Source organism: Ischnura elegans, chromosome 3, assembly GCF_921293095.1.
Source record: "Ischnura elegans chromosome 3, ioIscEleg1.1, whole genome shotgun sequence".
In the NCBI taxonomy this organism is placed as follows: domain Eukaryota; kingdom Metazoa; phylum Arthropoda; class Insecta; order Odonata; family Coenagrionidae; genus Ischnura; species Ischnura elegans.
In genome coordinates, this window is record NC_060248.1 from 59679365 (window position 1) to 59695071 (window position 15707).

The window sequence follows — 15707 nt, forward strand, 5'->3', positions numbered from 1 at the left end:
TACGATGTCAAACACCAATTTAAACCCTGATGCATTATTTTGCTCAGTCAATAAATATAATGAGGGAAATTGCCACATATTGAGTGCCGCCAGCGATCACAAAAGGATTTCCTTGGAGCAAGAGATTACATTCGTACCTGAGTGTCAAAGCAAGAGGGCATATCAATGACATACATTATTACACATACCAGGAAAACATTCCTCCTTTGATGATGTAACTAAATCCATTACACGTTTTAATAAAAATCAATATCATGCATATAATCGTCTTAAAAATTCAAAGCACTCGAGTGCGGGAAATTCATTGCCGATAATTGGCTACTCTACGCCACGATAGTGTCTCAGTTATAAGCCACAGAAGGCGATACGAAAACACATTCAGAGGAGAGCTTATATTAGAACTTCGATAACAAACTGTTCCCACATAAATACAAAGAATTACCAAGATTCCCTTGACCTGACGCTGGGGACCCTGTACCCATATATTGACTTAATTTTTCGGCTGATGAGGATCAAAAGTGTCAGTGATTCAACCACCAGGGGAAGGTGCCTTTCTCCACGAATCTAGAACTTGAGAATAATGCAAAATGTATATGATATCATACTCTGTCTTAGTCTTTAATTAAAAAAATAACGCGTGCGTAATGTAAGGCAGCGGTCACGCTGGCAGAAACCCCGAATGTCCTCGACCTATATTAACTTGGAAGACCTATGTCCGTGTCCCGACAAATTTGAATAATGCCTTCATTCATCCCATAATGAGGACTACAAACTTTCCGTTAGTTCACAGATACCAATTGACCTATGAACCCTTCAGCGTGACAGCAAACAAAGTCATAGCACATAAAATAGCATTTGTAAAGATTATCTCATCACCTATGCCCCAAGGCTAAGGAAAAGGATGGCTATTTCGGGGGTATACACCGCGTAGAGTCTCACACCATTAAAAATAAAAGTATCCGAAAGAAATTTTTTTCCGAATACCGAAGGCAAATGATATTTTTCTACGTGAAACGTTTGCGCTCAACGTACACCTGTGGATAACGCGGTGTTGGCTAGTTCACGTTCGTTGTATCCTTGGATAGTCCAAAGAAAAATTGATTTTTACGACAAACCACGTGCATAAAAAATGCATACCACTTCAAATGCAATAATCTAAAAAGCCGTAAAATAATATAAAATCGATCAATAATACAAAAATCCGTATGGATCCCCAAAAAAATCCAACTGTGGATTCCACTGTGTACGGCGAGATAAGGTGGATCAGCATGCGGAATAAAATGATAAGACTAATTGTACTGTACAAGTCAAGTCTTGTTACTTCTATACGACCTGATGATGACGCTAAGCGTCCAAACACGTTGTCATCTTCTTCTATTTGCATAAAAGAGGATGTCTGTATGTCTGACCGCTATGCGTTGCTATACGGATGCATGGATTGCGGCTAAAATTTGTGAGAAGGCGCATCTCATTCTCGCGAACCCCGTAGTGCTACTTTCGGTTGCGTTCGAAGCGTCCTTTGCGTCGTTTTCTCATCACCAAACCCAGCAAGCGGACTCACCTAGAACGCATTCTCCACCCGCTGCTTACTCTCCCACCTTCCGATAACATCCCAATCCAATCTACCACGTTTGTATATATTTTTGCACATTGCGTGCGAGGTGGAGGCCGATTTGGCGACTTTCAGTGCAAACTCTGCCTTTTCTCCTAACTTCACCGTTCACAGGTAAATAGCCCAAGAATAACCATGAATAAACTTGCTGCCCTTTAACCGTGCATTCAGTCAAATCGTGTTTCTCCTTCCGTCCTTTCATATTTTCCCATTGAGAGGTCAATATGACCATGGATTCCAAGTCCTAAGTTTCCCCTTCTCTGGGTTCTGTTCTTCCCGATCAACGCCGGGTGGCCTGCTAGCCATTAATAAACCAAAGGAGAGTTCAATAAGTTTTATCATTTTATTCGCCACCTGTGGTCCTTAAATCACCACTCACCATCGTAGTACCCTCCGGTGAGATCCTCCCCGTGCTGACCCTGGTCTCCGAGGGCGGAATCTCCCCTCCAAGGGATCCTGTTGTCCCTCGGCAGCTTCCCGGACCTCTGGGCCTCGTAGAAGAGCAGCGACAGCTCCAGCACCTTGTCGTAGTCATACTCGGAGGGTGGGCCTTGGGGGGGCTTCCCGCTGGACGTGGCCGACCCGTGGTCCCCTGGGAGTTTGTTGTCCGTCACGTGGGGCAGGAACTTGGAGGTGTGATTGGCCGGGGGCACGGCGGCACCCAATGCGTGCGTCGTCAACGCAACCAGGGCGAGGAGGGCCAACAGTGACCGAGGGGCGTTGGGACCCATCTCGGAGGTGAAAGCCTGCACAGGAATAAAGATAATAAAGATTCATAAATTACACTGCCCAAAAAGTACACCAAAATACATAGAAAATCAGTGAAACTAAGCACCCCAGAACATGTAATCTAGTGTAGGGTTCGCCATTAAAAGTGTTGGATGACCAATTATCGTCCTTTTTTACTATGCCATTTATTACATTTTTGATATGATTTGGTTCTTTGATTAGAGCAGTGGCCGGTGGTGTGTTTGTTTTTAAATTGTTTTGAAAGACACCCAAGTTTAAGTTTGGACCACACTGTTCTTGAGTAGTAGTTGTCAAAATACCTGTTGCTATGGGTCGAGTTCTGAATAAGTTTTATTAACATTTACATTGTTCTCCTACATAGCGCTAAAATAATGAAAATCAGATGACGAGCTGCACTCGTAATCCTGCGATTTGGCATCAGAAGTTCATTGACGAGGTGGACTCGTATTTTCAGCGCAAGAAGTTAAGTCTACACTGAATATGATGCCATGAGAGATACCACAATCTAACGGACGAAGAAGGGAAAGGTGAACATTTTGGCGCCGGTGAAGGAACGGACGGAGAGAGAGAGAGGCATGCAATGCATTCATTCCGAGAATGATTTGGGACCCAATAGAGGGAAGGGGGATGTGGCAGGGGGAGACAAAGAGAACGGAGAAATCGGTGCCTCCTCGCGTGCCCTAGAAGGATTCGCGGAATCGAATGGAGAGAAACGGGAAAAATTGAATGGCTCAATTCCCCGTTGGACACTCGAGCAAGATGCAGTTGCCGTGAGAAAGGCGATGATCAACAGACGCATACAAATCCCCCTCAAGTTGGGGAAAACATCCAAAGAGGGAGCAAAAAAATATGCGAGACAAGGATGAAACAGAAGGAAACAGGGCGAAAAAAAACTTGCCATACACGGCAGAGAGCAAAAGTGTATTAAAATTCAACATTAAGGCACTAATCCATAACCGTGAATATTACATAAGACGATTCTCAAATCCGTCGTTAGTCATTAAAATCAGATTTCAAAATCGCCACTCGCGGCGTCACCAGTCATCTAAGTATATCCACTTTTCATGAGGAAATAAACGGCAGCAATATATGTATACTGAGCCAACAAATCACATAAACCACACATTTAACGCATGCGAGACGAAAGCAAAGTAAAAAAGACCACTTTCACTATGCTCAATGGCGAGTCTGAAATCACATGAACGTGATACAGATACCTGGTGTCGCTGCGGAATAAAATGCGCGCAAAACGGCAACAGATATAACGTTTAACCGCCATGTTCTTTGATATAGCCCCCTTGCCCATAACCTTCATTTTATCATTAACACATGATGATAGGTTAACCCAGCCTGAGATATGCCTTGGAACAGGATGGCTAGGTGGTGTAACTGGCAGCATACCTGTTCGGCAATCGGGAGATCCGGGTTCGAATCCAAGTAAGGCCAAATGATGTTGTAATGGCGAATTTCATCCTTGTTATATATAACACATGACAGATGTCAACGAATTGTCCATTCTTCTGGAGAAGGGCATCCTCATTGGACGCAAACAATGAGAGTGATAAAGTACAAAATTCCACACTGCCGGATTAACGACACTAAACTGAACAGAGTAAGAAATTGGATTCGACCATGGGCCTGGACACGAAAACATTGTTCCGGTCCTATCTCTAGCTACAACCAATCCGAGATGGTAATAAGAAAATTTGGATATAACGATTGATGGAAAATGCGGATACAGGATATAGCGACACTAGAGAAATTCGTTAAGTGTGACAATAGCATTACAGCGTTTTGCAGCTAAATGAATCCGCTCAATTACAAAGAGAAGTGATTAATAATTCAGATGACCACATGGAAAAATCAATACGCGTCTTTTATCACCGTGTTCAAAACTCATGACATCGTGTTAACAGGAAAAAAATATTATGAGAGATTGTACTAATTTGTACTGATCGGTATAATACGCTAAGTAAGAGCATACCTTGCATTTTGAATGAAATAAAAAAGATAAACAAATGGATAATGGCTGTGGAAAAATACGCAGAGATGTAACTGAATATATAGAACGGTGATTAAAAGGTGAACGTACAATTAAAAAAGACTTAACTAACGATTTAACGATGACTTAAACCAAAATCAAAGGATGTACATTAGGCGTAATTAAAGGCATAGGTAAGGATATGAGCGGGACATCTAAAACCTTCGTATTCCATCAACACGTAAGCAGAGGTAAGAATTAAGAAAAAATAAATAACACTTATAACTAAATGAAAAGAACCATCCTGCAGATTTAAGTGAATGAAAATAGTGAAGGTATATGGTCTCAACGAACCCATTGACGGTGTAAGCAGACGGTTTAATCACGGCATTGCGTGACGAGCGAAGTCGACTTCGCGGAAGAATGGGAATTGATTACTTCCTATCGCCCTCGACCTGAGTGAAGTCGCTCCATAGACAACATCCGGAAAAGACTTCAAGCACGCACGAAAAGCGTATGACAAATTCTACACAATTCACCGTAGGTAGAGTGGCATAGATAGATATATGCCTGGCATGAGCGAACATGTTAAGAAATAAAGCATTTCCACATCCCATGGTTGGATAGCTCGAATTCTTGACGAAATGACAAAATTAATATGTGAAGAAATGGAAAATACAGCAGAAACTCCACTTTTATACTTTAATTCACCCACAAATACCATTCTAAAAACCTGTTTTCGGCCGATCCGATGGCTCAAAAATTATTGACTGTAGAGAGAAGAGATATTTTGCATGTGATGCCCGTTTTTATGAGAAATTCATTGAAATTTCTAACCCCAAATATTGAACGTGATGAGGCAATATTTTAATATTCCCCCGTTGGAAAAACATTTTCAGGAGATGTTGGGAGCGACTGACCAATAATCTGCCCTTGAATAAAATATTTCCAGCCGTTTCTTGTGGAAAACAGAGGACAGAATTTCATCACTATTAGAAGCAATCATTAGCACAACAGGAGTGGATCACGTTCGGCGTGAGTAACGGGAGAATCGACCAATCAGAATGCTCTTAGTTTTCCTGGTCTACGAACCAGTTTCGCTTTTGGACATTGAGGCGTCTCGCTGTCATATTAGTCATATTAAAGATCAAATTATAACATTTTTCCAATCGTGCGCCTCCTTTTATTATCAACTGAATTCTGATAAAATATGAAACTAATAAAAAAATTCTGAAGATTTAAAACTGACCACCACGTCGACTCGCCAACTTACTATTCATTACATTTGGTCAAGCGCAGAGAGATTATCGTAAGTGATGAATACCAGACATTTTAATTCAAGGAAAGATATGCTTTGGCTGGTAATCATTCAAGATAACCCCGAATAGGACACCTAATTATGGCTGTCGAAACCCAAAATTAGAAGATTATGCATTTCGTGAAAGTTATAAATTCAGTATCTACACTGGAACGACGCTAGAACACGTCTATAAACCAGCTATAAATGTTACAGGTTATTCTCTGATGCTATTTTTACAATTAAGGTTGTACATATATCAGTGGTGACATGGCAGAATTAGCAGTGCCGGAACGCACTTTCCTTAAATTTTTCTACGAGTGAACTGTTATTCTGTGCGTTTGTAATACAAGTCATTATTTACAATTTGTTTTGATTAAAATTTGTAAGAAATGTATATATTAGAAATTTTGAGGCACCTAAATTGATAAAAGTGTTATTCGTCAATAATGTGATTTTTTCCTGACCAGTGCCGGAACGGCGTTCCAGCATGATGAGACCACTGCTGTACATAGCACAAATAAATCAGCAGTACATCAGTAGTTACAGTAACCATAAACTTGTACAAATATGTATGCCACCAATACGAGCGAATAAAAGTTTTGCATTTCTTTTCGTACACCAAAATAATGTCTTTATAACGTTGAAAAACGCAAAAATAAAATTTAATGAAAAAAATAAATGCATTAATACATAAATGCATATATTTATGCGGATGACACCGGATCATCCCAGAGAGGTACCATGTTAACAGAAAATATTCATGAAAATAAAATTCTCAAACAGGAAATTCGCTCACATTCGCGAGTACCCACCGTCGGTAATCTCAATATTAACATTAACATCATACACAGGGGATCATATCGATTCAAATTACGGAAGAAATGGACAGATTTCATATCATAGCCAAAAGAAAATTACTTTCAAAGAAACAAACCTAATAGAAATACGACGATGTCCTGTAGTGACTCACAGCGAGTGAGTCAAGCCTTATAAACGCGGGCACAGTGCCTAAAAAAAATGAAAGACCCCGATAGGTACGGATTTTGATCCGTTGAGCAGCACGCGTCTGAAGTATGCAGATGAGAATTGTATCAAATGGCATCGATAAATGGAAATGAGAGATTGTGGAGTGGTCGGATCTCAGACAGGGGGAAATGAATACGAAATGAGGAAGTCAATGGAGTGGGGTGGGGACGCCAGAAAGGAAATGGCAAGGCAATAGACGGATATATAAGTGAATGCTGAATCTGGAGTTGTTTAATTAAGGTGATTTAAATTCCGTTTCCGAGAACTTCTCATTGGATGAACACAGCAAAACCTCTATTCAGCAACCAATTCCGATTCCAGAATAAAATATCGACCAAATTAAAGGGCAATAGTTATAATGCGAGATCATTATTCAAGGGTTGGAACAATCGACCATTCTTCAATGTTTACGGCCGCCGAACGGAAGCGACTATTTAGTGAGATTTTAGATTTTTTGTAAAAAGCCAACAGAATACCACTTTTGCTAGCCATCTAAAGAAAATAAAGAATAGAGATAATAATTGCCATATTCACGGAAAGCGTTAACTTGAAGCACTGGAACATTATTTTCCATGAAAATCAATATTTAAAAATATTTATTACTCGTAATGAGTATTATGTTTGATAATTCTTTATATTTCAACAAAAAAAGCTATACCACCAGCTACACCGATACTTCACCTCACAGCAACCGTGCTGTCGTCCAAAGGATTAGGATCTCCAATCTTATTTAACCCCAAATGTACCATCAACATAAGAAGCGAAACTAATGCCAAAAAACCAACGCATTCTGAAATGCTTGAAATGCTTGCCTCTCCAGGTAAAAGCTAATCAAGTCTATGGACGAGTCTTCGGACCCTACTTCCAATCAATAACATCATGAATAGGAATGTAAGGTACTCGATAAAATTACGTCTTTTTGTCATTAAACACCCACGAAAAGCAATCAATATAAAAAATTATTCAGTGAATAAATATGCAACCATGGCACTAGACCAAAAAGCAACTTGGAAACATACGACAGCATTTGCATTGAGGTCCAAAGTAAGCTCGTTCAATAGTGCTAATAGAGGGTAGAAAACGTTGATTAAATACAAACAATGATGATTTATCTGAAGTTTCAATATGAATGATAGCCTACACAGCGCTGTCAGCTTTTTGGGGTCTTGCATAAGTGGCCACGATTGACGATGACGATTTAAGGAAATCTAATAATTTGTCGCATAATCTTATGTTTTATAGCCCAAAAAGAAAACACTCATAGGTACTTCACTTCTCACGGGCATACAAAAGATACAAGAGAATCTATTGACTTGTTAATTGCACAATAAGTCTACTGATATACCACATTATTGATAGAAAAATAACTTTAAGGACTCAAAACAAAACGGACTTTTGAGTATATTTTTCTGTGTGACTTTGAATCTTCAAAATAATATCCGTATTGAAGAAAGCATGCAGAAACCTACTTAATTTACAAAACGAGAGGAAATGGAAAAATAAGGAAAGGTTTGTAATGGAGATGATTTGGAAAACGAACCAAAAGGTGAACATAAGATATTAAAGATGCCGAACGTGCTTCCTCCTCATCCCAGAAGGGACAAAAATTAACGCGTTAAATACGAGAGGTCCTCGCCAATTCATTTTCACATTTTCAATTTTGGCTAAAAGGTTAATTTAACCAGAAATCTACGAAAATTCCTCCTCGAGAAATAAATTACCCCTCGCCTTCTCGGGAAGGAAGCGCAGATACCCCCTCCACCGCCTCCCAAACTAATCGCGGTACGAAAGAGCAATAAAAAGGCAGAAAAACTGGCTGACCAGCGCCGGCATAAAACGATTTTGCACGCCTGGTTTGCCTCCAATCTGATGGGCTCAAAAAGTGTAAGAAGAAAAGCGGCAATGTTGAAAGCGATACAGATCACAAACGTATATTCCCGCTTGGGAAGAGAAATTAAGACTTCGGCGATGTTCCCTTTCCCTCTCCGCTGGCTGCTTGGGAACACGACGCTATAAAAGATTAGAGACATCGGAAGGAAGCTAAAAGACTTCAAAAAGGCAGAAAGCTTGCCAGCTTTGAACAAATTGATGTCTGTCCACCGCGGACTTGTCTTCATTTGTATTGCCTTTTACGAACGCCGAGGGAATCGCTCGAGACGACTTCTGAAGGTCGTCTTCATCTTTCGGGCCAATATAACGACTCAAGCGTGCTTTCCGAGTTCCGGGTGGTTCCCAAACCACAGCAGACGACAGCGAGACGAAACATGCCGACACGACCAGCCCGACGGTTATGCACACGAGAATATTCCCAAGGACAAGTGTTCATTTTCTCTCGTGTGCACAGCACGGGCGTGCTTCAGAGGACATCGCTATCAGCGACTAACGAAAACAGGAGAGACAAAGCCTTTCTCACACCTCTACAAGGGTTAATCTCATGAATTAACTTCAACAGAAACCAAACTGTACAAATAAGCCGACTATCATTGACTAACGAAAAAAGCAGAAAAAAAGTCTTCCTCTTACCTCAACAAGGGGGTATGGTTTATCTCGTATAGTAACTTTCACAGAAACCAAAGAGTACAAATAAGCTGACTATGATTGACTCACGAAAACAGCCAAGATTGTCTCCCCCTCGCCATTACAAGGGTATACGGTTAATATCATACATTAACTTCAACAGCAACCAAATCAAGATTACAAATAAGCTGACATTTAAAACCTGGCCTCGCCTGATGCAGTGGAAACATTTCATTCGTTTGCCAATATATATCCCAAATACATACTAAAGAGCACTACAGCGTAGTTAACTGTGGAATTCCAGTCCCTTATTGCGAGATTGATGTACCACGTCGGTCTCATACTTTTGTCATACAAAAAAGGGTGCATGCTTTACGACAGCTAACCTCCACATTTCATTTACGGTAGAACCAGATACATTGCAGTAACTGTGTTACAATAGTTTCATATGCTCAAGGCCTGAAATAATTGGAACTTGAAATATGAAAAATGAAAAAAGTGGAAAATTTTGTTTCGGTGCGACTGGAGTCTAACAAGAGGCATAATTACCAAATTAATATTCTCCTTGGACAAAAAAACGAAAGCGTCTACGCGTTGTCTACTCACATATGTAAATGTGCGTCACAAACATTAATTAAAAGTCATTTTGCACGCTAAAAGAACAAGCGCACAAGGTACCTCGCCCTTATCTTGATTAAATTTGACAGGAGGATATATTCACAGAATATACGTATAATAAAGCAAAATAGCCCTCGGCATCGGATTTTCTCCACCAGGTAAAAGCATAAATGAACAGTAGAGCTACAAAATGGAACTCAAAAGAAAATGAACGTGAAAAATGATAATTTTCACAGTCAAAGATCAAAGGATGCATAGGTACATACGGCGCTTGGACACCATCTCCTGCGAGATAAGCTCGCTGACCCGACGAATGATGAAACTGAACTCCGAGAGACGGCACGTGCAAACTAATTACACACACCGACCCAAACGGAGTGAGGCGGCTAATAACGTGGGCAGCAGAGAAACTGGATTCCATAGCAAGTAATTTACCTTTGAGCGTCATTTCCTGTCATCTCCATGGCCATGCAAATTACACAGCTACGAAAACATTTCTCTCGCGCCCTCAACTTCATCATTATACCTTGAGTGTAGCCACATACTCTACACAGCTAAGTGCCTATAATTTTCGCCACAAGCGGAAGGAGCGAGATAAATATATGAGGAACATAATATAAGTATTTAGGATAAGTTATTTGCACTTGCATGAAATTCAACTCAAGGCACAAGCTTAGTTAAAAGCAATGATACATCTCGTTTCATAAGTTCATAAAGGCGTCATCATCATCATCACAGGTCAACGGCTAATATTGGTTTGACGCACCTCTCCGCTCAATTCTCCTATCAGCTAATGTTTTTACAGTTATACATTTCTTCTATTTCACATCCCTCTTTATATGTTCCATATATTTTGTTCGATGTCTTCCTTTTCCGTTATTACCATCCACTATGAAGCCGTATCAATAAAAATGGCCAAATCTATTTATAGAGATAGCAGAAAGATATATCAAGCAGAAATGTCATCAGCAAAAAAGGTAGGGCGAAGCAGGAAAAGGCCACTTTGAAATTAAAACATCCCTAAACGAGTAATCACTCCACTTCAACTTCTGAAATCAAGAATGAAACTGTCAATATGATAAAGAAATATAGAAGAATTATGAAATAGTCAAACAATCTTCTGGACATGAGACTAAACTTTGCTCTGCTGAAATAACCGATGAGATCACATACCAACCATGACTTCTCACTGGTTATCAATGCCAAACCGCAATAGCAACATCTATATTAATGTTCAACCAATAAACTATGTCTCGGCTTAAACAATAGCACATTCATCAGCGGTTACTTAAATAAACGTGATTCCCTTGCAGACTTAGGTACAGCGGGATGTGTATACTTTCTTAGCAGCCAAAAACATGCACGAAGTAAGGCGAAAAGATCATGTAGTGTGCATACGGGAAAGCTGTATTACTCTGCAACCCTATAATATTGTGAAAACTGCTATTATAGCCACTCCACAGAGGTGGTTCGCAAGGTATAATGTGGATTTATATGCAAGCTTGACCCAAAACTGAAGATTTAACGTAAATGGTAGGCTTGCGAAAAACCGTGGTTTGTAGACGCGCACCAGGGAATACCACAATCATTTTATTATTTATTTTTGCTCCTATTCACGCCCCCTCTCCGTCGAAATCGCCTCGGGAAGATGAAGAGTATGTATCTCCGAGACGCAACAGCTCACAACAAAGCCACGCCCCCTCCGCCGTCCTTGATAACGATTGCCGGGAAACACGCAGATGCAGATACGGAAGCCCGCGGCGAAACAACCATCCATTTCTCACGCCCTACCCCTCCCCTACTCCAAGCATTCTCAATGCGGCAAGAAAGTACGCTTGCTCTCCATTCCCGCTAATAACGTAGAGCACCATTGAAATATTCTATTGAGTAAATGCTTTAAAATATCTTCGTGCAACCTTTAACTAGATTGTTACGTACGTAAATATATAAAGCAATTCACATACACTGTGAACAGTGGATGAAGGAAAACTGTGTAAATAACGGATATTTAGAGCGAATTTCGTCACAAAAAACGAAAAACTACAGCGCAAAAAGAGTAAAAACCTGGAACAGAAATAACGACCATTACTTATTATTAAACGTGGAATACGCTTCATGCTATCTCTGATGAGCGGAAGCAAAGACGTGTATAATTCACAATTCCGTCGCCTTCTCTTTCACGCCAAGATGAATCACTCCCTCTTGACGGATCGTATTGAGCATTTTTTGGCGACGAAATACTCGTTCAAAACTATCGGTGTCATGAAAATACAGAGCCCTGGTAACTTTTCAATGGAAAATAATTTATTGGCACGACGCGTTTCGACGCTGAGGCGTCATTCTCAAGTACACTGTTTATAATATCGACAATCCAATAAATAATTTTCCAATGAAAAGTTACCAGGGTTGTGCATTTTCATTTCGACGTGGATTTTCACAAAGTAAAAGCCGAATCGATTGAATTTACCGGTGTCATCTTTGAACTTTGTATGAATTTTAAAATGTAACTAGGCAGAATGCACACTACCTCTCAGGTTATTTTTGAGGACGGGAATGTTGTCCGTTTACACTAGAAAAATGTCTAGAAGCGACCCTGGTAGGCATATGTCCAAATATCACATAGAAACAAACTAAGCACATAAGAAAATGCTTAGGAGAAAATATCAAACTTGAGATAGTCAGATGAGAGCTGCTAAGAGCTGCAGTAGGCATGCGAGAAAGTGGGAGCAATGTATAGCAAGGGAGGAGAAGAAGGACGAGGGATGGCGAAGCCCCAAGGGTACGGAGCTCCACCCACTCCCGCCACCTCTACCGCTCCCAGGGGACCATTAAACTTGGGATGCCACATGATCCCCGTAGAGACCATAAGGAATTTCCCTTACGATAGAAATGCCCCCACAAGGAATTCAGTGGCAAAAGATATATGAAGAGATTCAGGGTATCCCTCTGCCCAATGGAGCACTTTCTCGAGAAAAACAATGCCAAATGAATAACGAAAATAAAGGCGGAATACGTTAATTTAAAAAAATTTAATAAAAACCATTCAAAATAGGTTACCCTATTCTATTGTTGTTATGTTTGGTGAACATGAATTATTATTAAGTTAAATGTGAATAAAACTACATACTTTCATCTTCTCGTCAAAATTATTATTTATAACGTCAAAGTGTGTTCTTTAAAATTCATGCAGATGAAATTTTGGTTAAACCGTGAAATTTATAATAGTTCAAAATTACGTCTGGATCAGGCACATTCAGGGGGCTATTTTGGGGCTACGTAACCTTACCAGGATAAAAAAACGTGCCTAGTATAAACTTTGATTGAAAAAATAATGTTACGAATGAAATTTTAAGGGCCAGCGTACTTTAAAGATGCGTATATTTCACAATTTCCGACATAGAAACCATCTTCTCCCTCTCTCAGACGCTTCGAGATGCGACAATGACAGCGAGTACAATCATCCATTCAATCTCGATTCGACTCGTGGCTCACCGAACCAAATCAGTACACACATTGGGGAGGCAAAACTACAACGAAAGTCTTGAAAAATCGAACCGAGGAGACCTTCAAGAGTGGAGTGAACCATCCAAACCGCACAATACTCGGAAAAGATAGGCGTTCGCTCCTTTTTCCCCCTCAGCGGTTCCGAGGAACCGGGGGCGAAATTCTAGGAACCCAGCGACCGATTCTGCTAACTCACACCCGAAGCCCTCTCGGCGAACAAAATCCGGTCGAGAGAACCCTACACTCAAGTCATCCCACGCGAGCTCGAACCAACCTCCTGAACTCGGCAAGGGGTTAACAGCGTAACGAGGAACAACAGGCTGGTCGTAGGATCCCTCCCCTCCTTCCCACAATGCAATTGGACGCGGGCTACTTCTCCCACCCAACTACCACCCCCTCCTACCCATCGCAGATAACGAAGTGAATGGAGTCCCACTTCCTTTTCCAAAAGCCAAGAAAATCGATGGCCCGCATAAAAAGGGGTGAAGAGTTGGGATTCCCCATTGGCACTGCATAACCCATCAAGGAATTTTCCCACAGCCCACCCACTCCCAAAATAATGCTTCCCTCCCCTGCTCTGCAAATGACGTGAGAATGTCCCCATCTCTGCGCGCCTCCTTTCCATTCATCCTTCTAGCATATGAGTCAATAGATTTGTGAGTTATAAAAGGGAGTTTCTCGTTTCCATCAACGTGCTCCGTCTTAGTGATTTGGTTACGCTCCCAGCTGCGCATATATCGATGACGCATCTAGGTTTCATATTTAATTATAATAATTACTTATTAGGCTTTGGCTGTAATGAAAATTCGCACATGCCGTGAAAAATGGATTTTTTTAGGGTAAACAGAACCAAAACGGTACCAGGTATATATATAAAGAAAGCAAAGCAAAATATATATCCGTAGGTACTAAGAAATTATCGTGTTGTTCAAACGTAAACACAGCACTACCAGGGAAAAAATAACTTTAGTGGCAAACGGAAGGACAAAGAGAGTAATAAACTCATCACCTTAGAGTGACCCTCCTTAACCCCGACGTCATTATAATACGCAAACATACTGAGTCTACAGTATATTTTAATGTTTATTGTCGAGCCTGTTTATAAAAATATAAAACTTCATTTCCAAGTCATTTGGTACGCGATTTGAAAAGGCACCAGTCTTTAAATTGAACTTTTTTCAACCTTAAATTTTCCTCAAACCATTTGCTTCCAAAATTTACCTTTTCCAGCATTTTTCGCCATTTTTCGATTTCGAGTCAAACTATCGCAATATTGAACTGTTGTTCCGCAGCAGCAGCTCTTTGGCTAGCAGATGCAAGTTGGTGATTAGGTACTCATTTATACGTACTTATAAATGAGAGCAATTGACCTCTTTACATGTAACCAAGTTATCGTTACCTTGTAGCAAGATACAATGACGAAAAGCCTGTCACATAGAGGCACAACAGAGATTATAAGTAATATCATGTACCCGGGTCTGACTGCTGCTAAAACCAAGGTCCCATAAGACAAAGAGAATGGGTAGCAACTTATGTCGTGACGTTGTTGATCGATAGATCAAACCCTTCCCCACTACGGATAAAACTTTCACCACCTGATATATAATGTCTCATACTCTCCCTACCAGCGCTGTCTCCTGAACCGACCGGTTTATGGAGCGCGCATCGTGACATTTTTATTTTGCCTACTCCAGATGACACACTACGCTAGTGGCTTGCGTCAGTTCACCTACGTCGGGATAAAATAATACAGTGTCCGGTAGTATCGTGAGTGAAAAGTAGACGGAGTAAAGACGTGCTCCATATGGGTATGCATCAGGACTAATTACTTAGCGAGCATTACCGTCCCAGCTTTTCTTCATTTTGACCGCTGAACATTCAATGATACACATTGATTTAATTCTCAACAATCTCTCATCAATAGGCCCCAAACAGCTCGTCCTGGGAGTCCGCCCATGCATGCTGAAGATGCATTTGCGCGGAAATATGTTTTCGCGCCCCGACAAATATGATCTACTTAAATAAAAGCCCCGAAACAAGCTAGTTTTTGGAACCAAAACTAGACAGTGATTGCGATTTCAATGGGCGAGTGAATAGTATGACCTTATGCGATTGAATATGATTAGCAGCAGTAGAAAATGTGATAATTTGAGGAATACTGCGATTCTTTGAACTAAAATAAAAACGTTTGATGGTACATAATTCAAGAAGATATTTTCTCAGACGACCTGAATCATATCCTTCGTTTACCGTCGTACTATAGTAGACGCGATCATGAGAATAAAATAAAAGAAATAGACTGCAAAACAGAGAGATTTAAAATGTCATTCTTCCCTCGTACTATTAAGGATAGCAACGTTGTCTCAATTGATAGGATTCATGGCGTCGCTCGCTAGGAT

At 40.5% G+C, this 15707-nt stretch overlaps 1 protein-coding gene across 3 annotated transcripts in view; it reads right to left on the reverse strand.

Annotated features, from left to right (window-relative positions):
* LOC124155876 (endoglucanase 15-like) overlaps positions 1-15707 on the reverse strand; it is a 166748-nt gene that overhangs the window by 18682 nt on the left and 132359 nt on the right. For all 3 annotated transcript variants that reach the window (XM_046530040.1, XM_046530041.1, XM_046530039.1), the window contains exon 2: positions 1992-2358. In XM_046530040.1, coding sequence (XP_046385996.1) covers positions 1992-2343 — 352 coding nt within the window. In that variant the 5' untranslated portion in view covers positions 2344-2358. The remainder of the gene's footprint in view (positions 1-1991; positions 2359-15707) is intronic.